The sequence below is a fragment of the Anopheles funestus genome, chromosome 2RL (genome assembly GCF_943734845.2).
Source record: "Anopheles funestus chromosome 2RL, idAnoFuneDA-416_04, whole genome shotgun sequence".
In the NCBI taxonomy this organism is placed as follows: Eukaryota; Metazoa; Arthropoda; class Insecta; order Diptera; family Culicidae; genus Anopheles; species Anopheles funestus.
In genome coordinates this window covers 9,831,153-9,856,107 of record NC_064598.1, presented here as the reverse complement: position 1 = coordinate 9,856,107, position 24,955 = coordinate 9,831,153, and the positions used below count along the sequence as shown (strand labels likewise).

Below are 24,955 nucleotides of genomic sequence, written 5' to 3'. Positions count from 1 at the left end.
GTGTGCCGGTAGGCTGCAGTTAGCACATACTCTATCGGACCTACACCACTTCTTTGTGTGGCCAATTTTCAAGCAGTTGGCGCACCGCATGGGGCGAGGAACGTATAGTTCCACCAAAACCGGGTATAACCCAAAATCCACCGAACGGGGTACGTTAGACGAGTTGAAAGTAAGGATAGCCGTTTTCGTGTTTAGCAATTGTCCATCCACCTTTCTCTTCATAATCGCAACCTCGGTCACCTTTTGTCCCGCTAATCCTTCCTTAATTTCTTCCTCCGTCATATACTCGATATCGGGGCATCGAATGATGCCTTTAGAACTGTTCAGCGTGGGGTGCTCCGCAACTTTGACGCACAGCTCTCCTTTACCATCAGAAATTTTTGTGATCTTATACGCCTTACCTGCCATCTTTTCATTCTTCACTCTGATTAGCAGTCTTCCTCCTTTCAATCGCGTCACCTTTTCAGGTTTGCCACCCATAGCGTTTTCTATGATTTTTTGAAGCAGAAACGGGTTGCATCTGCTTAAATCCTTCCCTTCCTCCGTTGCTTCCATTACCAGGAATTTCTCTTCCTCTGTATTCTGGGTTGTAGAAAATGGCGTACCACTCTTTTTGCCCATTTTTCTTCTTGGTTCACTGAACTCACCAAGGGAACTATAATAGTTTGCTAGGGGGATATACCCCCCGGGGTCCTTGACCCCCATTCTAATGCACTACACACTTGTTTCTAGTTTAATTTAACCTTATTCTTGATTATATACTTATACACTAAGACCTAAAACGTTAAACTATATACTATCAGACCGAACAACTAAAATTCTGTAGTTCAATAAACTTTCACACGTGGTGTTTATGGAATCCTCTCAGTAACGGCTACTTTCGACACGTCTATGTCACTCGAGGGTTGAATTCGAACCTTGGAAGTGCGCGCTTCTATCGCAAGTTTGTTTGCTGCCCTTTGACAGCTTTCAAATTTTCCAAGGTTACTATATAGTGCGCACTCGTGCTACAATTATTGCAGTTTTTCTGTAAACAAAAAAAAGTAATTTTTCAAAACAATTCTGCAATTCCTTTGCAAAATTATCCTTTTTTAATTTATACAAATTTTAAAGTGCAATTTGTTGGTGCATTTTGCTCTCGAGGTTTCTTGCTTTCTTCTCGCCAGGGTTGTCAAACGAACTTGTCATTTTCATTGTTTTGTGTTGACATTTCGCGTACGCAACAGGTTGTGTTTTCACTAGTGCTCGCGGAAATGACCTTCCTTCACAACACGGGAATTCCCCCGCGGGAATATCCGACCAATTCAGTTTAGTGCTGAAACACAACGTAGAACATTTCAGTGTACTTTACAACATGACAACACCTTATGGGCGGCAAACAATGGGCGAAAGCCCAGGCGTGGAAAGTGCTGCGAACAGTTCCAACCTATCCAACTTTGTCTACATCTACGACATACCACGGATGGAGAAGAAACGGCTGGCCGCGTTGCTCGAGATAAACAACAAGTGGTACGAGCTTGGAGAAAAACAGATGGGATACAATAGCACCGAACTGGATGTAGGTATTTGCACCATCAGCAAACAAGTTTTGTGTCTACTTTTTGATTTTCTTCACACAGAGTACGCAACGATGCTGTCAACGAAACAATCGATCACCTGCTGAAGATTTGCTCGAAAAGTGGGGTAATTACAACCATACCATCACGGAACTGTTTGTTGTGCTGTCCCGCGAGAAGCTTTACAGCTGTATGGACATTATCAAACGCTACGTCGATCCGCGGTACCATGTGCTGATAAAACAACAACCCGGAGATGATGTGTTGTCCCCTGGCAGAGATATGGATCCTAAACTAGCGAACGACCGTTGTGTCCCGCAGGCAAAGCAGCCTAAGGAAGGAGCTAATAAGAAAGCGAACGGTGATCCGGGCATACTGGAAGCTCCCAATGGAATGGCCGGTAAAAATGAAAACAATCCGTTAAATTCGAAAGAAAACTCCCCCTTTGCTAATGAGCTGGCCGATCTGTCCAGCTTAATACCGAAAATCAGCTATGAGGAGCTAACGGTCGCTACAGAAAACTGGAGTGAACGGAACATCCTCGGCAAGGGTGGCTTTGGAACGGTGTATCGGGGGTTTTTCAAACACACGTACATGGCAATCAAGAAAATCGACTGCAGCAAGGTTAAAACGAGCGAGGCGGGACGGATTCAGTTGCAGCAAAGTTTCAACGAGCTTCGTTTCCTTAATTCGTGTCGCCATGACAACATTGTGCCGCTGTTTGGATACAGTTTAGACAGTAGGTTTACTAATTAACGCTAACCAGTACAACCAGAAACAGAAATTAATTGTTCCCCTCTTTTACAGAGGAACCCTGCTTGGTGTACCAATTTATGCAGGGTGGATCTTTGGACAAAAGTTTGTTTGCACGACGGCCAGCTGCTATATTGACGTGGAAGGACCGGATGAACATCGCACTAGGAACCGCAAAGTAAGTGGGGAGGGTTTTTTTTCAACTGTTGGTGATGGTGGTCTGTAGGAAAAATTTACATTTGCCCCCCTGTTTTGTTTTTAAACCGTGCACACAGAGGGCTGCAGTACCTTCACACCTTTGCTGAGAAACCGTTCATTCACGGTGACATTAAACCGGGCAATATACTGTTGAACGAGTATAAGCAACCGCGCATCGGTGATTTTGGGTTGACGCGTGAAGGAGCCTTGCAAGATTCGGCCATAGTTGTAACGTACCTGTACGGTACCCGTCCATACATTCCGAAGGAGTTTTACGATCGCCGTGAACTAAGCACCAAGGTAGATACGTACAGTTTCGGGGTGGTGCTTTGTGAGATTGGGACCGGTTTGCGTGCCTGGGACGAGCGGCGTACGGACAAACATCTGAAGGAGTACATTTCCCGGGCTGTACACGAAAAAACGGACGTTACGCAGCTGATGGACAAATCGATTCCGATTGATTCGGCTACCGATAGTTTGTTTTGCTTTCAAATACTCAGGGTGGGACATCTGTGTACGAACGATGATCCGAAACAACGACCAGACATGGTAACCGTTATGTTGCATTTGAACAGCGCTTTAGGAAGGGTTTGATGCTCCACGCACACGTTCGTTTACAGTTACATGACGAAAACATAGTTTTCACCCCAAATAAGTATTTCGATAAAACATTCCCCCGACAAACATATTGCTGTGCTAGTTGGCTAAAGTAAGTTTAGCCTGTTGCATAGCTAATTTACTTATCGACACTTTTTTTTAAAATCTAGCAATAATGCTGTGATGAAGGAACGGTTGCACGTGTTAAATCTTACAAGGGTTTCGAGATAAAATGATAAATTTCTTCTTTTCAAGTTAGTTCAAGTTAGATTAGAGTGAGTCTAGATCTGTCCCGTTTTTTGGAACTTTTGCTAGTTGAAATCAACACTGTTCAAAGCTTTCGTATGAGTTAAGGAAAGCCTCGCAGTGAATGGATTTCACCTAGCAAGGGTTGAAGCAGAGTGGCTAAATTCATTCACCCAACACTACATACTTCATTTCAACATGAAAAGAATCTAGAAATGGTTCCAACGTTACTCAACTTCTCTTCTCAAAGATCCTGTAACGAAAAAAGCATGTCCTTTTCCTTCCACCTTGTGCCTTCTTTTTCCTTTACAAAGTTAAATATTTTTAACGTAAATAAACATTTATAATGAAACTTTCGGACAGATTTCGGGCGTATGCAATTCGTTAACTCCGAACACGAAAAGTAAATGTTTTAAAATAGTTTTTTGCTTTGTTTTATTTTGTTTGTTGTTTCCAATAATTTTATCATCAGTGATAATCATATTTACCATATGTGATAGTTTTATTACTACAGTTTCTGTTTCGGCTGAGTGTTTTGCTTCATTTTCGTTTCATCTCGCTACGTCCCCTGTTTAAACACGACACAGTCGTTCTGTTTTATGCACTCGTTTCACAAAAATCACTCTTTCTCTCACACATATACCGAGAACCGTTGCGTTGTACTGTTGCGCACCTTTTGCGCACATCGCTTCACAGTTTATTGATTGGGGTTGTGTACCGCGGTACTGCTTGTCTGTAGTTTTGTAATGTTGCCATTTGTTTCTTTTCTACAACTCTAGCTTCCGTTTTGTGTGTTTTTTTGTCGGTTATCCAAACATCCATCCTCATGCGCGAAATGATGGAGGTTTGAGTTCATTTGTACCTTTTTTGCTTGCATGTGTGTGTTTTTTTGTTGCTGTTGTGTTTTCTTCTTTTTTTTGTTGTAATAAATGTTTTTGATTTACATACCATACATACCCCGACAGGCAAAGTTATGGTTATAAAGTTTTCGTTTCGTTTCTTTTCAACTTTCCAAAACTGCACAAAATACCAAATTGGTTTTGGTTTCACCATTTATGCAAACTGTTGTTCCATTCATTGATAGTTGGGTTGCAAACAGTGCCGTTCGTTTTACGGCAGACAGTACCGATATTTTATCTACAACTGATTGCTCTTGCCCTTGCCCTCTTATTCATACATGAAACGAATTTCCATACTCCAGCAGTTTGTTACACGCATTGATGTTCCCGATATTATGTTTGATTTAATTTTTTATTACACTTTTGTCTGTGTGTGGGTATGTGTGTGGTTTTTTTGTGTTTTGTTTTAAATACTGTACAATATATAATAAACTTAGTGCCTTAAAAGGTAAAATAAAACATATTAAAACAAACGTCCAATCGTCCTTTTTACATCCTTTTCGTTTCGTCTCTCGATCTTGTGTACGTCTTTAATTATCTTTCCTTATCAGTCACTTTAATTGCAATGCAGCAGACGTTTTTCGTTTCTGGTAGTTAATTGTGTGCTACAACGATGGGAATTAAAATAGTTCACTTCCCATTATTTCCAACACTCGAATCAACCATGCATTTGGGGAACTATCGCTTAAGCTCAAGTACAAATACATTCGTTGTGTGGACGTATTCCATTCTTTTAGCCTTTTCTTTTTTTTGTAGAATCACTTGTACAACACACTTCATTGCTTCATTCAAAAACAAAAAAACAAAACAAAACAAGTTTAAAAAAAATAATAAATACACACATTCATTCGATTTCCTATCACCCCTTTCTTCTGCCCTACATTCTTTTTGTAGTTTACAATCACGCACTTCGTTTCGTGTTTTTTTTTTACTTTGTTTTGACTCATTTCCGTTTGTTTCGCTTCGATACCTAACCCCTTTTTCACCTGTCTCTGTGCTACTTTTACAATATATTTACAATACAAAAATATATATACTTTTTTTTGTTGTTGTTTGGTTTACAAATTGTGTACGTAAAAGTGCTGCGTTTCTGTTCGATTCTGACTGTGCTGTACACGCTACTTCACATACTGTGTACGATGTGTTGTAGGCGCTCTCTTTCTCGTATTTCGCCCTGCTTCATATGTTTGTAGAATTCATCCTTGCTTTATGCTGCGTACAAGTTTCATAAACTATATATCGCTAATCGCCCTTGTTTTCCTTCTGGCTTGTTGCTTCAACCGGCACTTTGCTTACACCATCGTGCGGATGGTTTATTGATCGGGCACGCTTTTGGAATATGATCAATCGATCACTATACATGTATGTCTGTGTGTTTGTGTTTTGTGTGTTTTGGTACTTTTAAATGATTGTTTGTTTTTTCTTTGTTGTTTCATCTATTTCCTTTACTTTAAGAAGAAAGATTACCTATGCTCTGTTCCAAAATATAATGTCTTCCCTTTTATATGTTTCAATCAGTTCGGCGAAAGCAATGGATAGGCTTGCCGTACAGTAGTTTACCAAGTCTTTATGTCTCATTATCCATTCCTCCAATGCCTCCGATCGCAGCACGCAATCCGGCGAGGATTACCGCTGCTTGTGAAGCTTTTGGTTTCGTTGCGACAAATCGTTAGTACTCTGCAGTGGAACACGCAGAACATGTCTTCCCAATTCCATGGAAACGAAATCAATTGAATAGGAAAGTATAGCAAATGCAAAGAAAAAAATCTGTTAACGGCGCAACAGCCGAGTGTACTGCGAGTGGAACAACATCACCAAACGCTTTTGCTAGCTTTATCCGAACTTAACAAGTTTAAAATCGGCTTCAAAAGCATTCACTGGCTACATTTACTCTACACTACTGCTTTAATTAACGATCGTTTGCTTTATGCTTGGTTTAGAACTATGTTACGAATGAAATAATCTAATTGTTGCCTTCCTTTTAGAACTTGTGTTGTTTTAAATGTTGCTATGGTTCGTTCGTACGACTTGCTGTTTTATTGTAACTCGAATTTCGCTTTCCTGTACGCCAACACTATTGCACTAAATAAACGTAAACAATTGCTACTACTGGTAGTTAATTGTCAAGTTGATCCCTCTCTCCGTTCTGTATAGCGGTCACATTCATTGTGATCACATTGGTTGGTTTGTTTGTTTGTTTGCTTGTTGGTATCCCATGTGAACATATATGTTCCACATCATACACACAAAGGACACACTGATAAAGACACATACATGCACATCAACACACGTTTACTATTCTAAACACAACAGTGATCGTAGCAATAGAAGTAGTAGTTTGTAGTACAGTAGTGGCTGTTGTCCACAGTAGCAGTAGCATTTAGTAGCACTAACACTAATTCTACTATTCTCGTGCATTGACCAAATCTATCGAGTTTATCGCTTACGCTTATTGTTGAGTTTTCTCATGTATAGTTTTGCTACTGTACCGCAGATGTTTTGTTCTACATATTTATGAATTAATCCTTGCTGATACATTTATCCTATTACCTGTGCTTCGTATGTTTGTTTTTCTTCTTCTTCTTCTGCTTCTGCTATATGTTGTGTTGCTTGTGGATTCTATACAAAAAGGTATATGATTTACCATTTGTATTCGTCTGCTCTCACCGTTAAGTTCGCGTTTACTTTGTTTTGCATTTCATGATTAGTATTTTTTGTACGCATTTCGAACGAAATGAACATCTACGAGCAACATACACAGCAATACACCGAACATAAACGTGAGAGAGACACCGACAGTTTGAAAGAGGAAGAATTCCGAAACCGATTCGTATAACTTCTTGCACACGTCCTACACGCATCGTATTTGCGCTTTGCTCCGCTTATTTTTTTCTTCTTGTTGCTTTCACAGCCTTTTCAACCACACGCACCAAAGCTTCCTGGATTCTTCCCGCAAGGGAAGAAGTACTGTAAAATGTGACATGTGACTAATTGGTCATGTGGACATGATTTTGATGATTTTCGTTTCATGGATGAACTTTGTTGGGTGTTGTTTTGGTTAAGTTTTGTTGGTTGGTGCCCTTCGTGAAGTACGACGATAAAAAGTATGGTGAAAGGAATAGGTTTGCTCCACGCTCTATTGTCTCGTTCGTTCCCTTTTGTTTCGCTAGAAAACATTCGTGCACATGTTGATGCATTTTACTGGCCTTCCAAAAGCTGGAACACATCAGTTTTCTACCCAGGGTGAGTGGTACACGAAATGATGAATATCTTTTACGCTACCATTTACAAGGAACTAGCTGTTTGCTCAATAGTTATATGTGTGACCGATTAGTGTCCGATTTCAGTTGAAAGTTGAGCGAACGGTTTTACGGATTGTACTGTATCATCGATCGCTTAAAAGGATAGGTCACCATTTCGGCTCACAAATCGCTTCAGTCGTTCAGTTAAGTAGTTCATATCCTTTCCTTGCCCTGTTCTTTCTATATCCCTTTGTTTCACAGCAAACTGCAAAGGAAGACAAATCAATCATTTAAATTCGATCGAATTCGCTATGGTTTACTTGTACTCACCTCCACTGGTGCACTAAAATGCTATCGTGGTAGATTAAAAAGCTTCCGCACGCCGACACCGCAACATGGCTAAATGTGAGCATTTGTCGGTAGATGAAAACGCTTTCTATGCCCCACTACACTTGCGGTACGTCTGGATGCTTGGATGTCTACTGCAGAGTTTTGGTTCCCCCGTTGATGCCGCATCCATGGGATCCATCCATACCGCTGTGGCGTACTGTTGTTTATAATATTTAAGTTTGCTAGTTGTATTTGTACGATCGCTCTTTCCGGTAAGCGATCATCAGTGATCTCTTCACACATTTTGCCGCACATCTTAAAAAAAAACAACACCTGTGCGGCTGTTGGGCTTTCCAGGCCAACATTCCCAGATCTTAGTGAGTTAAATGCAGCTGCAGACGATTGCCGCCATTTGGCGGTGCAAGCTCGATCGTTGCCAATCCGTTCGAGGCTTGCTGTATCACGCGGAGTCCTTGCGATGTCGGCAACAAGATGGGACTGTAAACAACGCCCTGTAATAAAAAATAATTGAATAATGGCAATTTGTTCAACTGTTCGAAGCACGTTTTTTGTCCACCCCGTAATGCGTACCATCTTACTGTCCTTATCCAACGGAGCCAGAGCGAACGTGTTACCATTCATGATCGTGATAACCTTCGTTCCCGGTGGGTCGAGGGCCGCCGTAGCGTTAACGGCCGTACTGTGGTTGGTGGGTTGTGATTGTGTTGCGATAATCTCAAGCTTACTATTATCAGTCCGTACGGTACCGTTCTTGCCGATCGTACCGTTGATCAGTTCTTTGCTACCTACGGCTGGCACGTGCACCGCGGTCGTCGTTGCCGATGTCGGCAGCGTTGGGGCAATGGTCGTTGTGTTGTATACCGATCTTGCGACCGTGCCGACGATCGTACTACTGTTGATGCTACTGCCACCATTGCTGGTCAGCTGCAAGGCCTGACTGGGCAGACTCAGGGTCCCGCTGACGCCACCTACCGAGTTGGCGGTCGTAATAGCGATGGGCCCATTGCCACTCAAACCATTGCTTACAGCACTGGATGTAACATTCAGGTTCAGTGGGATGGTTTGAATGGCCGGTGAGCCTGCTGCAGTGGTTGTTGCCAGCAGCTGCGAATGGGCAATGCCAACTATATTTGTCGCACCATTTGCTATCGAGAGGGGGAATGGGAAAACGATCATTGTACATCTGTGAATGAAACCGTATTTGGCGTGTTTACAAATGTTACTCACCACCGACAATAACGGGCAACGGTGCGGCAGTCGTGGTCGTTCCGTTTAATGTAACGTTCGTACCATTGATACTGGTACCGTTCACCATGGCCAGCGATGAATTGCTCAGGTTTAAGCCGTTCAATGGCGCTGTAGTAATTTTAAGCGCCGTTGTCTGCTGCCCGACGGTGCTCGGTATAACGTTGTGCGCATCCATACTGTTACCCTTGGTGGTAAGCGACAGTGGAACCAGCAGGTTCGAAGCTGCCGACGAAACCGATAGGCTGGATGATACCGACGAGGACGGTGAAGATGACGAGAGTGACGATAATGGAGACGTCGAACTTCGGTTCAGTGCCGGACTGGCACGTGTTGGCGATGATACGGATAGCACCGGAGAGATTGTCGTTTGAAGCTGTAATAGAAAAGATGGAAATGAAGCTCTATCTCTACGATACTGGGGCAAAAGGAAGAAACAATTTTTTACGGTACTTACCGGCAGGTTGGTGATGGAGGCATTCGTAGCTATGCTGGAGAGCGAGCTACTTGAACTGTACCGAATTCCATTACGACCCGGTACGTTGGTACCAATGGCTATATCCGATTGTTGATCTGAAGAAGGAACAGGAAGCAAATACAAGCATAAGTATTTACGAAATAATTTTGCAAATAAATTGACGGTTTTGTTAGTCAAAAATAAGCAATACTATGTACAAAGTTTAAACTTATCACGCCTGTAAAATTCATCATTCACATTCGTTCATTTGCTTTACTGCCCGCAAGCGTGCATCCCGTAAACAGAAATTAATGTCACCGAATGGTGATTGTCGTATGTATTTGGCCTCGCTATACATGCATAATGGCCATTCGCGTAAGCTGCAACACGCACCGTAGCCTTCAACAACGGTGTAGGCTGTAGGAATCAAATGCCGATTAGTTAGGCCAATGAATTGGATTTGTAATTCTCATCGATTTGATACCTTCCACCGGGAAGGGCCCATCTCGTGGATGCACATCACATTTTGCCAATGCCTACACAGCGCAACCGACCTAACCGAACCAAAAAAAAACACACGGTACCGGACGGTGGATGCTTGTGCCTCGAATATAATTGTGAGCCTGCCACTCGCAAAACATCTGCATAAAGGGCATTGCAAGCGCGCAAGTTGCGCAGTGCATCATTTACAGCTCACAGGAAAAGCAGGAAGAATGCGCAAGGAGGAATATTTTAAGCACATCAGTCCCACCCTTCAGACGGAATACAGGAGTCATCCACTATGCACCGTAAATCCGTTCCGATGCACTCTTATCAAGTCAAATTTTGTGTCTTTTCGAAGACGCCCACTATTTCCCGACCTGTGTAAAGGTCAAACCGTTCATTCTTTACCTCGCTCCGATTGAACGCTGCCGGGGACGAGATTGTGACTGCCAGCGCCGTTGGTGGGATTGGGCGTAATATCGGTGTCCGGTGCCAGCCGGGATATATCAATATCGCCTTTTTGTGTGAGTTCGCGCTTCAGCACCAGAATTCGATTTTGGGACGCAATTTTCTCCTTCGCTAACCGCTCCATTTCGTGCTCGTACTCACGATCCTTGCGTTTCACCAGCTGCAAGACAAAAATATACATTAGAAATGAAAGTTACAATTACGAGTCAAGTTTTCAATGTATTGTTTGACCTAGATTTATCTTAACGCCACACATATCGACTCTTACCTGTATATGCCGTATGGCTGCGTGCAGAATGGACAGATTGGAGATCTTTTTCTCGTCGGGTTGAAGATTTAGCTGCTTCTTCAGCTGCTCAAAACATTCCTTCAGATGGGCCCGTCGATTTTTTTCAAGCTTATTGTGTACCTCTCTCGTACCGACACTAGAATTACAATATCGAAAAGGATTTTAAAATAATTATTAAAATTGACTGATGGAAAGTTCGACTGTGAATTTGATAGGACTGAAAAAGAATCATTTATTATGATTTACTTCCGTATGGCTAAACAACAAATTAATATGTTTACAGTCGGACTGTTTGAAGCTAGCCTAAAATGGTCTAAATTGGCCATCAGAAAAGGTATTGTGTTCCATCAGAACTACACCAAATCACAGTTGTACGGTAGAGCGGTTACTTACCCATTGCTGTTAGAGCTAGTCGTCCGTCGCCGCGTTCCTGTCGGAATGTTGGCAAATAATGCAGCGGCACCGTTCGTGCCCTGTGAGTTGATCGCCGCAACCGACAGTCCGGCTGCCACCTGCTGTTGCAATTCCAGCGGCAAATGCTGCACTGTCGGATGATGAGCCGCACCGAGAATCGGACTCGTTCCGTTCAGTGGACTTCCTGCGGCGGCAGCAGCAGCAGCAGTCGCCTGCAACGCATTGCTGATGCTGATTGGCAACACACTGGTCAACCCTGGTGGCAACGGTGATGAACTACCGATGCCTGCGGTGTTTGTGCAGCTACCGTTGGCACTATGATTGGCAATGTATCCGTTAGTGCTGGAACCGTTGCTGAGGTTTAACGACGATTGCGAATCGTCGATCGGCGATACGGTTAGCGTCGACGACGACGAGGACGACGATGACGACGAGGAGGAGGAAGATGATGACGAGGAGGAGGATGAGGACGATGAGGAGGATAACGATGACAGCGTGGATGAAGCGGGCGGTGTCGTCGAAAGGCCAAGCGTCGGATGCACTGACGTGGCGTGTTGTTGCTGATAGTGCGCGTTTTGCTGATGATTCAAACCCTTGGTGGAGAGATCGATCGTCATCGGTGAGGTGTTGGACGTGATCGGTACCGCAACATGGTTGACGGTCAGATGCTTCGAATGGTGCTGCGTTCCGTTGGTTGCGATCACGACCAGGGGTGGTGCCGTGGAATGGCCATTAGAAAGTGGCTCATCTGCAAAGAAACGAAGGAGAAGTCAACTTTTAGTACATTTTACTAAATTAAAGATTATCTGCAAAAAAAATATTTCTATTGTTCAAAAGGTTATCGACAGTTGATCGGAAAATGAAATATAAATTGTTCCTTTTTCTTTTCCTTAGATTACGTACACGGAACCGCGGAATGCAACAGCTCATTGATTTTATAGGCAAAAAAAGGAAATAAGTAAAAACTTGGTAGATAATGCCTTCTATTTTTATCCAATAGAAGGCAATATTAAGAAAGAATTAAGACGGAAGTCGGCTGCCACTATAAGCTAAGTGGCTGTGAAATTACGAAATTTATATACAATTTTACCATAATCAAAATTAGAGTTACGTACTACAAACGTAAACGTACAAAATCCCAAAATGTATGAAATTTAAATCACTTCACCACTAAACGTTGAAATAATAACACGAACAGTTTAAATTGTTTTTTTTTTAAGTTGCTAGATTAATGTTATTCTAATAAATTGTTCTAATTATATTATGAAAGAACACAACTTTTCAATATATTACAATTCATAAACCTTAGTCATTAATTGATAGTGGACAATTCAGCATTACTGCATTGTGCTACGGAAGATGTTTTCGATCATCCACGCCACTGCTGTACGTCATCATGGCCTCATCCTGTAGTACCGTAATAACGAATTGCGAACCATCGATCGGCGGGCGTAAATATGAAAACCACTTTCCTCAAAGCCTCGGCGCCGATCACAGCCACGACCTATCCATGCCTCGGGCGCCCACCCCAAAGAACTCCATCAGTCAGGCAACACCATTGCATCGCGGTAGTACACGTTTTTGTTGAGCACGCGGCAGCACGATCTTGACACAACCACCCTCCCCCAGTTATTCCACTTTCCGTCGCAACAACCCTACAACCACCATAGTACCACCGTCACACCACCACACACTCCGCCCTCCATCATCCGTTGCATTCGATTCCAGCACATTTTGCATGGAACGGGGCATACACCACCTTGCGCTCCATACGAACCACGAGGTGGTGGTATTATTATTACCTCAACAGTTTTCTTCCCAATTCGTCTCCCTGGCCACAATCCGCCTTCGGTTTCCACTCCCCCTTCAGTGCTGACCTACACAGGAGCTGGCGCGCTCTACAAATGCGAAAAGCTGTCGCATGTCGTTCAAGTTAATCCTCGGGACGGAACCACACGCTGTTGCGTATTGGACGCCGTAAAATAAACCTTGCTGCTGCCACTGCCGGTCCTACTACCCCCGGGAGCGTACTTTTAATAACCCACATGGACCCAACAATTCCGATGCACAGCAATAGTAACGCATTGTCCCGCTCTAATCGGCCGCGGTACTACGAACTGCTTTCTCGTATTCTCTGGCCTAAGTGCGACGCATCAGCCGGGGGTTGGGGTTGGGGTTTGTTTTTTTGTTTTCCTACCATAGCTTGATGTAATGGTTTTGATTTTCGCCTACGTTGTACATCCGCAACAGATACGCCCTTCCGTCAACTTTGTACGTCGAACATGTGGCACAAAACTTGCAGCTCAATCAAGCAGTGTGTCTTTCTTTCCATTGTCTTGATTGCTCGCAATTCTTAAGCTCAATACATCGATGGATGTTAATTTTTAAATTAACAAACAGCAATAAACTTAATGCTTTCTCCAAAAGCTCCAAAAGCAAACGACTTCAAATGTTAATACGAAAGATGACCACTAGCTACTCTTACTTTGACATTTGCATTAAAACAATACATGCAAGTTGGTGGATTCTTCGGCAAAACCATTCAGCATTGTTCCGATAAGGTCAGAGGGTCTTTCGTAATTGTGAAACTTCCCAACTGACGCTGTCCAACAGGTGTTACCACAGAACTTTCTGCCACGCTACAAGGTGTAAGATGGACCACAAACACCAACGTGAAACGTAACACGCCACCAATTAGTCAGGCCGCGTAAGCCAACACACATACCGAACAATTCACACTTGCAGGACTTCCTGCACTCTGGAGGAACTGCCGCGCCGGATAAGGATGTGGCAAAAATAGTGAGTATGAGCTGGTCTCATAAACCAACAGTGTTCGCGGTGCTTTCCTGCCAATGGAAGGATGAAGCTAGGCAGGGAAGGACTGCTCCTTGAATGCTGCAAAACGCTTTACGTAACGGATAACGTGTGACGGTCGGAAAACGTAGGCACGTGTTCTATCGGTTGCGTTGACGAATGTGAAAAGAGAGGACGAGAAGTGAGCTTGGTTACGGATACGGTTAAGGTACATGATTACGTGACAAAGGTTTCAGCAGGTTCTGGACGAATACCAAGGCTAGCAAAATTATCATAGTCTTTCTAACATATTTAACATAAACACGTATTAAAGACAATACAGTATTTAAATAAATCATTTTCTTGGATTTCTTAATGTCTAAAATGGCATCAGAAATTCTCTTTTTTCTTTATTGTCTACTCTACAGGAAGACAAAACGTCGTATCCGTTTTCTGTTTCGCTCGTCGCCTTTTAATAATATTAATATCAAGCAAGAGAGTACCTCCTTTCATCATCAGTAATGGTAACGATTGGCCTAGTTGTATTTATATGTTTGCCTGCAGCAGGCGGAAACCTTCACCCGGTTTTTTTTGTCTATCTGCATCAAGAAACACCCTGCTTACAAGGATGCCGGCGGCAGTTACACCATATGCGAAACGATCGCGTTAGCGCGTTACAAATGCAAAGAGTTACAAACAGGGTTAGACAATTTCCAATTCTGATCATCTCATCGCGCCATCGGGGTACGATCGGTAACCTGTCAATCATGGCAGTACAGTGATAGAGAGTAGAAGCTTTCAAGCTTCTTCGTTACAATGTTCGTTACCAAAAATTTGATCTATTTTCTTCATGCCTCTTCTATCTCTTCTGCATTATGGATCTTTTGCACCGCACAGCGGAGGTTCGGTAGGAATTCTGGACACAACAAGGACACTCTTGCGCATTAAGCAATCTAAATACGTTTGAGATTTATAAGAAAAAAGTAGGGTAACCGCTGCGAACCGGATCGTGTCGACACTTAAAAATCTTGGACCAACGCACAGCAGGCCCCCGCTGGCCCTTTGTCGCTCAGCTTTGGTTGCGTGAATATGCAACGACAATGGGAAAGGCCGCTTTTCAATCGGAACATTCTCACATGTATTACCGGGTAACTTTATCATAATCGGATAATTATTTATCTAACCCGCGGCACCACACCTCTACGGCATCTGTTGTACGGGGTCAGTTTTAGCGTGAAAAATATTTATATTCCTTTTTGCATAACATCTAATACACATCGAACATGTAGTTAGGCAATTAAAAAGCTGTTTCTCTGGAACGTAACAATTAACCTGCCTAACAGTAAGGGTAAGGATTTGTAAAAACCTTTCCTCCAATCTCCACATTCTTTATCATTCCGATTGTATCGCTCCATCCATATCACAAAGAAAATGTGTGGCGTAACTGGAGAAGAAAGTCGCTCGGCGGGACTTCTCGAGAAATGGGTGAAACAGGTGAAGAAAGGGGGGCCTCCGGTGGGGCGGAAAACCCGAGCTGTATGCGTGTCGCATGGTTTGCATTTCGTTGTCAGTCCACGTGAGCCGTCGGTCTCGGGCTCCTGGACCTACTGTGTCTCAAGTTTTAACCCTCCTGTGTTACCAAACCCTCCACCCGGCTCGCGGCCGGGTTGAGTTAGGTTAAAACGCTGTCGAACACATTTACGACCAAACCATTCGCAAACAAGCAATCGAAGAGAGAGAAAGAGAGGGAGGGACAATCCACCAGGTTTTCCGTACTGGGCGATAGGGTGTGATAGTGGTGGCCATGGCCATGTAATGGCAGCATTCTGTGCGGGCGGCTACAACGGGACCGAGCGGAGGAGTCGCCGCCGACGATTTGCGCACATTCAATCATGACAACTGGAGGTACGTGTCTTGCGTTTCTTCTGCCTTCCGTCGTCACCCCCGGGACACACACACAGACACACTCCTTGATAATCACCTTGCTCGTACATTGGCGTAACCGCGTGGTTCCTACACCACCCTCCTGTCCCGGGGGATGGGGAGGGGGGGGGGGGGGTAAGGGAGAGTTCCTGCTTTTGATGTGGGAAGGCGCTACGGTCGTAGACCAGAGAGTGAGCGAATGACGTCCGTTGAGTCAGCGCACATACCGCGCACCACTGCTGCACATGGCCGCGTCCGATACGGCACACATTGACGATTATGCAATCACAGAACATGTTCTCCTTCTTCCGCCCCCCCGGGGATCAGAGCCTCCTGTTCCAGCGTTCCAGTGTGGCGGGAAGGAGAGAAGTTTTTTGAAGAACGGTGGAGGGAAGGATGAAACTTGGTAGCGACACGAGCGTTCAAACTACTTCATTCCCTTTTTCATCCTACTTGATCTTTATCTGTTTTATTCCACATTCCCTTTGTGTGTGTTATTTTTTGTTCAATTCCCTTTACTTGTCCTCATTCCTGGTCATGGACTTTGCGCCCACTCCGCACGGATATTGGTACTACCGATTCGTCCACTTATCCTCCACAACTGCACATGCTTGATGGTGGTCACATGTTCGAACGATCGGTGAGTGAATGTGTTCATTGCAGTCCATCGGATACCGTTATCAAGTTATCCAAGTATGAAGTTGAATAAAAAAAACCCACCCGAATGATATTGTACGCCGCACCTAAATGGCCCTTTGAGTGCAGACGTAAGCATCCAAGTCCACTGGCTGGCTGGCACAACACGCGGCGTGCAGTCTGGCAATTTTTTTATTGCAGTTTTTTTTGTTCTCCAATTTCGCTGATGTACTTTTTTCTTAGAATAGAAACGTTACCTCGTTGCAAACAAAGCAAATTTTTTTCATTTTTTTTTGACCGTTTGAAGCAAAAACTATTTAACCTTAATTATTGGAGTTTAAAAATTCATTGCATTCCAAAACAAAAGCGCAAACAACACAACAAATATGATAAACTATAAGCAGAGTTTTGGAAAAGTTCTAAACGGATAATATTTTGCCTGCCGCACGCAAAATATTGACGGCTTTCGGGACCGATCCTAATCCAATACTATCCCGGTGCTCTATTTCTTACTATCAATTATGGCAAGTATTCTGTATATCTTGCAACGAAGATAGTCGTATTAGTACCACTTCTTTCACACTACGAAACGAGTCCTTTGTTGAAGAAAAGCCCCAGCAGTGACCATGGGCGGATGGGATGTAATGTGATTATAGCCCATTGCCCCTGCTGTTGTTGTGTTTTTTTGGATATGGTAACAATCAACACAAAGTAAACACCTCCCCACACGTTAGTGGTGGCTACAGTTTTTTTTTTGTCATTTAAGGGCTACAATACCATACCATCATTCGTGTTTGTGATAGTGCAGGGTTTTTTGTACCGATTTGATTATTACACCAGTGCCTTCACGAGTGCTATGGCACGTGCATACTCGCGAACCGATAGTAAAGAAGGCTTCCCTGTTCTTCCACCGCCGGGTCCTACTCGTGTCGGAATGTTTAGGTCGAGCCAATACTATCGAAGTACACCCTCTCGCGACATTGGGTGCACTTTTTATGGTGCGACACTGTAATCTCGAAAGGCCACCATTACCCGATATTCCGTGCAAATATTCAAGGTTTGATCTGAAAATGTGTGTTTGTAGTCTATTTTACTCTTTCATGTAAAATGTATGTAATGTGAATGGATGTAACCTTTGCTTTTGTTATAAAATAAATTATTCATAAGTCGAAGCAAAACTTTACTAAAACCAGACATAGAAATTACTACTTAGTAGAAGATTGAGACAAGACGTGATTTTTTTTACCTAGTTTTGTCACACTGAATTCACTCACTTTTATTATAAACAATACGTGTGTTTGTGCGTACAAGTACGTCCTAATATAATTTCTATTTCTATTATTTTGCTTTGCTGTAACTCCCGATCGTGCATGTCACTTACTGCGTTACTGATATTTCTATCTCCATTCAACTGCGTGACACACACAAAGTGACCCACCACGTGCTTCACGGTCCGGCGTGCTCCGCCGATACAAGCGCTAAATTAGATTATCGTGCCACGCTAAGCGGACAGCAGTCAGAAATAGGCGACCACACTGGTAAACCTGTTACACAGCCGCCTAACAAACCGTACGGTATGATGCAACGTTAACTACCGGTTAGTGGTGAGAATAAACTACAACTCAGGCTGGCTTGTTCTAGCCTACTGGCCATTCTAATGACGCATTTCAGTGTGAGTTGATGTATAGCAAACAATTCTAGCTACGTCATGGTTTACCAATGTTGATAAACATACACATAAAAAAGTTTTTTATTTCGAAATTACTTTGATTCTATATTCATCCGTGAAAAATGCATTCTTTCCTGCATACGCTTAAAAACAACCAGGCGTCTCCATTTTTGTTATTCCTTAAATTTTAATGTTAAAATAAATTATTATAAAATTGTATTAAAAACAGCAAGAATATTACTCTTAACGTGTATAAAACAAAACAAATAAGGGTTACAAGTCCTTCTCCCTCCCATTGGACTGAAACTGACATTGACATTCACCATACCAAGCCGTTGGTTAGACAGCACCAAAACACCAGCTCATGGCGGTACGTTTCTACAAGCGACCATACATCCACACAGCTCGAAATACACCGATGCAATGGAAATGCAACACGTCCAGCATCGTGGAGCAGGAAGGGTTGAAACATGCGACGTGTGCCCAGTCTGTTTTGCGGCATTATCATTATTTCAATATTATTATGACTGCCCGCGGAGCGAGAAAGAAACGCACCCTTCCCTCTTGCGCACCTCTCCCCCGGTTCAGGTTCAAGTTCGTTGCCAGTGCCAGCCGCAGTTGAGATACGACGCAGTCCCCGCGAACCGCGCGTATCATCGCATCGCGATCCATTACCGTCATCGGGGCATCGGCGGCTTTTGCTTGTTGCATATGATTGCATAACGCGTTGCGCCGAGGGCAACCTACAGGCAACCTTCACTGAATCATCTTTCCCAATGCCACCAACCCGTCCTTTGGTTCCACATTCAGTCGTAATGCAAGCCAATAATAGTGATAACGCAGCGGGGAAAAATCATTAAATCTTCGTATTTTTATTCCACTTCATCCTAATCCCGGACCCAATCGCGGGGGGGGGGGGGGGAGACGATTCAAATGAAAGGTTTGAAAGCCGCAGGACTTAGTTATGTATCATTCGGGTAAAAAGGATACAGAAATGGTTCGACACAATAGTAATGACAGGCGGTGTCATTTGCATGAACTCTTGGCATTAGCATTACCAGGTAACGGCGAGATCGGCCATTTTCTGCTACGTAAAGATGTGCACGCGTGTGTGTTTGTTTAATTTCAATTACTTTAGTTTATCTCGTACCAAGGAAAATATTTAATCCAGGCTTTGAAGAAGAAAGTAATCAATTAATTTCTTACGGAATCGTTACATCGATTGTTTTGCGTTACGAGCAACAAAAAAAAATGGAAAAAAGCTTAACACGATGGAGAGCTTTTCATCGATGTAACCGGTTCAATTACACGTGCGCATTGATTGCACAACTTTACGACGTATGGGGAACGATAAGCCTTCTTCCTTTCCGATCGGGTCCAGATGTTTCGGAAGCGAGGGTAGAGAGCGAGATGCATGTGGGAAAAAAGCCATAAGTTCAGACTCGAAAGCGTGTAGTTGGTTTGTGTTGTGCTTTAGCAAAAAGTCAACAACAACGTGCAGGGAAGGAAGATGAGCGATTGTTTGCTTTCATTATTCGCGAATCTTCCTTCGAGTGTAGTGCGAAGTTGCATTTGATTAGCACCGATAAGACCGGTTCACTGCACACGAGCGGCAAAGATCGGCAGTAAGACAACACGGCATACAATCAACAAAACCTGTCTCCCCTAGCAGACGCTGGAAAGCCGCACTAAACCCACTTCAAAATGCCTTCACTTCACAGGGTGAGTCGTGAAGGGTTGAGGAAAGGGAGTCGGATCAGAATTTGCCTGAAGGAACACGACACTTCAACCATTATTATCTAACTAGCGTCGCGCAATATAATGTTTCCTCCCTCCCGGAACTACTTCCCATTCGTGGTTCGCGAGAGAGAGAGATAGAGAGCATGTGTGTGTGTGCGGTTTTGTGCATGGTGCAGGGAATTATTGCGACGATCACATTTTGCACCAGTCGGCCCTTATTTCCCGCGCCTCAACTTCCCAACATTCCCTTCCGATAGGGTGTGATCATGAGATGGAATTATTACTGCGTGCTATAGCACATGTTTTGTGGTCGGGTTCGCTTCAACAGCATCGTGCTGGGTGGTGTGATACGTAGTACGTATTCTATATTACACTGCACCAAACTGTATGTACTCGAGTTTGTAGCCTGTTTGTAGCTGTGGAACTTACGGCAGGGGGAAATATTGAGTGCCTTCTTACCAACAAACCCCCCCATTTGAAAGCAACACGCGGCGGCGAAAAACAATTGCATGGTGTGAGGGAGGAAACGTAAGCAAACAGGGGGAAAGGGTTGGAATTCAGAACCCGTCGGACGTCAATGGCGTCTTTTGCTAAGTATGCCCCGCAAGCCTAGCCGCGTTATGCAACTGTATTGCATGACTCTATTAAAGATGAAAGCCTTCTTACTGGAATTACGATCGTTCGTAGATTAGTTTACATGCAGTACAAAAACTGTTTTGAATCGTGTATTGGGTGTCGTTGTAATTATTTTGTTAAAAAATATTGTAATTCTTCATGTAAAATGGAGGCGGCTGGTACTCTGATCACTGGACCAGTGTTCAATGGAGGCGCCTGGTAGTTATCCTTTTTCATTGTAGATGCATTCCACATAGCATTTTCAATTTTTCATCAATTTTAATATAGATTTATTTTTTTTGGTAAGATGGTATAGAAGCAAAAACAAAACGATTTACCATTCATATAATGCCGTATCCATTTCTTCTTTGGTGCAGCTTTCAGCTCCTTTCGGTTACAATCTTCAAACTCTTTCGATTGCTGTTTACCGACGTCATCCATCTGCTTCTTATCGGTAGCATCTCGCTCACCGGTTGGCCATGCACCACCGCCGCCTACCACCAGTTCCGGTGCGCCAATCGTTTTCATACTAAAATCCTTCGGCTCATCATCCACTCGCTCGTCCGCACCGATCGTATCGTTTTGCATTGCCTCATCCTCATCGCTGCATATCTCCATCGGGCGTACATCTTCATCGCTCGTTTCCGCACGATCCTGCTGTTTCACCGATAACCTTCCACCATCGATTGGCGTTGAGCAGGTGGACGGAGCAGCAGTGGTTGTTGGCAGTGCAGAAGAACCATGGCAGTGCGGTCCATTCGGTGAGCTTGGACAGGAGCGGCTCGTTAGCGGATAGTGTCCGGTTGGGTAAGCCGCTGGATTCGACACCTTGCACGGGTCCGTGTCGTACTCGTAAGCGTTGGCTGGCGAATCGCTTGCTAAACTCGTCCCGGTGGATGTTGAAGCGGATGCATCGGTCGGCATAATGGAGACGGGAGTCGTGGTTGCTGGAGTCGGCGGCGGTAATAGTTGCATCTCATTGTAGCAACATTTCAGAAACAGTTGATGCAAACCATTGTAATCCATTAGCGGTGGCTTAGGACTCTCGTCCAGCGCGGGTGGTATTGTGGAGGTACTGGGAAATACTGCCGACTGGGAAGGTTGTAACTTTGAAACATTTTCTGCCGCTTCAATCGCATACCGATAGTAGTCGTAACCGGTTGCTGCTGATGCTGCTGCTGCTCCGGCTGGAGATCCATCAGCGAGCGGTATAGAACTCGTTAAAGGTAAACATTTGAGCATGTTTGCCCGATGATGATATCCATTGGGCGTCACATGCGTCTGGTTTGTGGCAGAGTTCACGACGGCGCTGCCGTACGGTGACGAACTGACCGTAGAAATGATCGCACTGGGAGCTGTCGTCGGTGGCTGGTAATAGTTTACCGACGTTGGTTTAGAACCACCGGGTGGTTGTTTGAAGTATGGCGGTGACGAGCGTGCCATGCCAAGTCCACCGAGCGTACCGATCGTGGACGAAACGCTACCGGTAGCGATCGATGGTGAGCCCGTCCCTCGTACCCGATCCGAGCTGGTCGAACGGACAATACCGTACGCACTTTTACCGACCAACCCAAGGGAACGTTGGCGTGGCAGTGGTTGTTGCACTTGATGCATATTCGGTAGCTGCGGTTGCTTCGGAAGCGAGATCGCTGCCGCCGTAGGATGATGCGCCAGAGGATAAACCGTTGAAGCTGGGAAGAAAGCCGTTTGCTGCTGCAAATTCGAAGCAAGATGATGATGGTGCTGGGTGGTAGCGGGATTGGGTGAAGGTTGAGCCGACGTACCGAGAATATTTCTCGGATTAAATCGCCCATTGGTTGCCACTGGTACGAATGCGGCTGCACGCCGCCGTGCATTCAGCAGTGCCGTTTCCGGTCCGGGATCTTCGTACGATTTTCGTCGTTCGCGTTTCGGTGAGCTGAGTCGCAGATGGGCGGCCGGCAGTAGTGTTACATCCGTGCGAGGTGCAAGCGGAATTGTCGGTGCATGGCCGTTAAGGTTTACGTTGCTCATGCTGAAACAAATGCCCACATCGGTCACCATCGCATTACCGTAAAACCCATTTACATCGGGGATCGGTTCGAATGTGGTAGCTGTGGTTGTGCCCGATGGAGTAGCCATGGCGGGTGGATTCATCACACCACCCGTACCGGTTGTACCAGCCGTTACCGGGAGTAAGGCAGCATTGAGATAACTAGATGCGATAGCAGAAGAAGATGGCGATGGTTTTACAACATTAACACCATTAGCACCACCAACAGCAGCTTGCAGCAGCTGGTGCTTCTTCGTTAGGATAGAGTAGGGAAAACATTTTTCCATCTCCGGCAACATGCCGACGGTGTTTGGCTCATCGCGAAATGAACCATGGTTGCGGCTTTGGAAGCGTTTGCTATCGTTGTACATGTTGTTTTTGTTTACCTTAATCTCCGCTGCACACTCGCAATGAACTACGTTTTTGCTATTGATTATTAATGATACAGAACGAACGCGTTGTAAAACATCGAGCGGTTGAATTCGAGCCGGGATGCTTCGTTGTACATCGTTAGCTAATATGACTACCGACGGTCATGCTGTACATGATCAGTCCTTTGTTCACGGTGATCACTTTATTTTTCTTTTGCTAAAGTACATAACAAACCATTGTTGCTGTTGTTTAATTAGTAATATAAACACTTGGGACTTTTTTTTCTTAATTTTTAGCACGCACTTTTTATCGCCATATGTAGATTTTATGCCGTTTCGATGCGCAAAACTTTAACAAGGCACAATTTAAACTGGGAACACACTTGCTTGCACAGCCCTTTTGAGAAAACTTTCAACTTAACCATTATCAGAAAATTGGGTGGAAAAGCCAATTGGTTATGATTCTATGAACCAGAACCTGATCACACACGCCGGCCCTTTGTTAACTTTGTTATCATTTCATCTTGAGCTAAATCTCGTCCGTGTTACTTTCGTTTTCCACTGTAGCTAAAACAAAAAAAAATACACTGTTACAATTTTCTCGATGTCAATTCGCGACTAACTACCGTGGCCAACGAATGAAAGCGTCCCGTGAACGTCCGGTCGTACCAAGGAACGGACCGCGACTGAGTGCTACAATGAACGGACCGGACTGATGAAGCCGGTTTTTTGCCGTAAACAGTAACAACCATCCAAAAATCCCCACACACAGGCGGGGATAAGTATTCCTGCCAAAGTTCTCTCTCTCTCTCTCGCTCTCGTTCTGTTACCAGCAAATGGCGATGATGGCAAATGACAGACGCCCGTAGGCGACTCCCGTACCCATTCTCAGCTCAGCACCGGGCGAAACACGTTGTTAGCCAAACGATTTTGCGTTAACGTGCTCTCATTTGTCGTGTCGTGTCGCTCTCTTTCCATTCCTTTTGCTCGTGGAAACAGGCTATACGCCTGTGTACATACCATGCGAGAGTACCCTCCTCGAGAGCGTTCCCGCCGTTTGGCTCACGGCGTGTGATCGACGGAGCGCACCTTGGAAACGAACAACGGGCGGGTCGGGAAAGGAATCGAATCGAATCAGGCTAGGCAATCTACAGTCCATGCATATATGCATCACGAAGTTTGAAGCAGCAAACAAAGCTCGATGGTCATCGTAAACAAGTCCACTCTTAATGCCACCCTCGCCTGTGACATGGTTTGTGCATGTGCGTTGGATCTGTATCTGGATCTGCATTTTTATTGAGATTTTTAGAAGATGAGAAAGTATTCTTTTACTGAAATAAAAATTGTACGATCACCTGACGATAGATGAAAATCTTAAACAAAAATTACAGATTGCGAAGTCTTGTTATTATTCTCATTAGAATTCAGTTAGATTTTTATCCCTAGCGAAGCTTGGTCGTTGATCAAATTAATAAATCAATTAATGTATTAAAAAAAATATTTAATTTCCTAAAAAAACAAAATGGAAAATAAATGAATCCATTTCCTTCAAAAAGCTGCAAACCAAACGACAACAGCAAAAAGAGGAAAATTAAAATTTCAATTTCAATAACTATTACCATAAGCATCATATCAAGCGCCAGAAGATGGACGTAAAGAGAAAGAAAATTGAAAAAAAATCCAGCGACCTCCCGATCTCGGTTTCGCCAATGAATAACCATAAGTGCTGCTTCTAAGTGGATAAATATGATTGTACATTTGACTAACAGATCGCATCCATTCTGACGAGCCGCAACGGCTCCGTCGATCATCGTGCAGCCCTGGATCATGTACTGTCATACACACAGTTATGCCACCCGGTGACGTCCACTTCATCAGTCATGAGCAGCAGCAGCACGACCATATCCGTCAAGGATCTGTACAAAACACTGGCCGTCGAAGGGCGATCCTCCATACAGTTTCGTATGGCCGTTGACAG

At 44.1% G+C, this 24,955-nt stretch overlaps 2 protein-coding genes across 16 annotated transcripts in view; one reads left to right on the top strand and one right to left on the bottom strand.

Annotated features, from left to right (window-relative positions):
* The first annotated feature begins 1,177 nt into the window (after nt 1-1,177).
* Nucleotides 1,178-3,706, top strand: LOC125764716 (serine/threonine-protein kinase pelle). The gene is made up of 4 exons (XM_049429260.1): nt 1,178-1,558; nt 1,620-2,295; nt 2,364-2,487; nt 2,585-3,706. Exons 1-4 carry the CDS (start codon nt 1,355-1,357, stop codon nt 3,099-3,101), a joined length of 1,521 nt encoding a protein of 506 aa, XP_049285217.1. The 5' UTR covers nt 1,178-1,354; the 3' UTR covers nt 3,102-3,706.
* Nucleotides 3,707-3,754: 48 nt separating this feature from the next.
* The window catches only part of LOC125764667 (uncharacterized), a 68,559-nt gene continuing 47,358 nt past the window's right edge, over nt 3,755-24,955 (bottom strand). For 14 of the 15 annotated variants that reach the window (XM_049429112.1, XM_049429113.1, XM_049429117.1 and 11 more), the window contains 8 exons: nt 11,178-11,946; nt 10,764-10,920; nt 10,436-10,655; nt 9,545-9,660; nt 9,070-9,463; nt 8,413-8,987; nt 7,822-8,333; nt 3,755-7,756 (listed from right to left, as the gene is read on the bottom strand). In XM_049429112.1, coding sequence (XP_049285069.1) covers nt 8,196-8,333; nt 8,413-8,987; nt 9,070-9,463; nt 9,545-9,660; nt 10,436-10,655; nt 10,764-10,920; nt 11,178-11,946 — 2,369 coding nt within the window. In that variant the 3' untranslated portion in view covers nt 3,755-7,756; nt 7,822-8,195. Of the gene's footprint in view, nt 7,757-7,821; nt 8,334-8,412; nt 8,988-9,069; nt 9,464-9,544; nt 9,661-10,435; nt 10,656-10,763; nt 10,921-11,177; nt 11,947-20,912; nt 23,676-24,955 lie in introns of those variants that run through there. The other variant, XM_049429109.1, reaches the window with a different exon arrangement.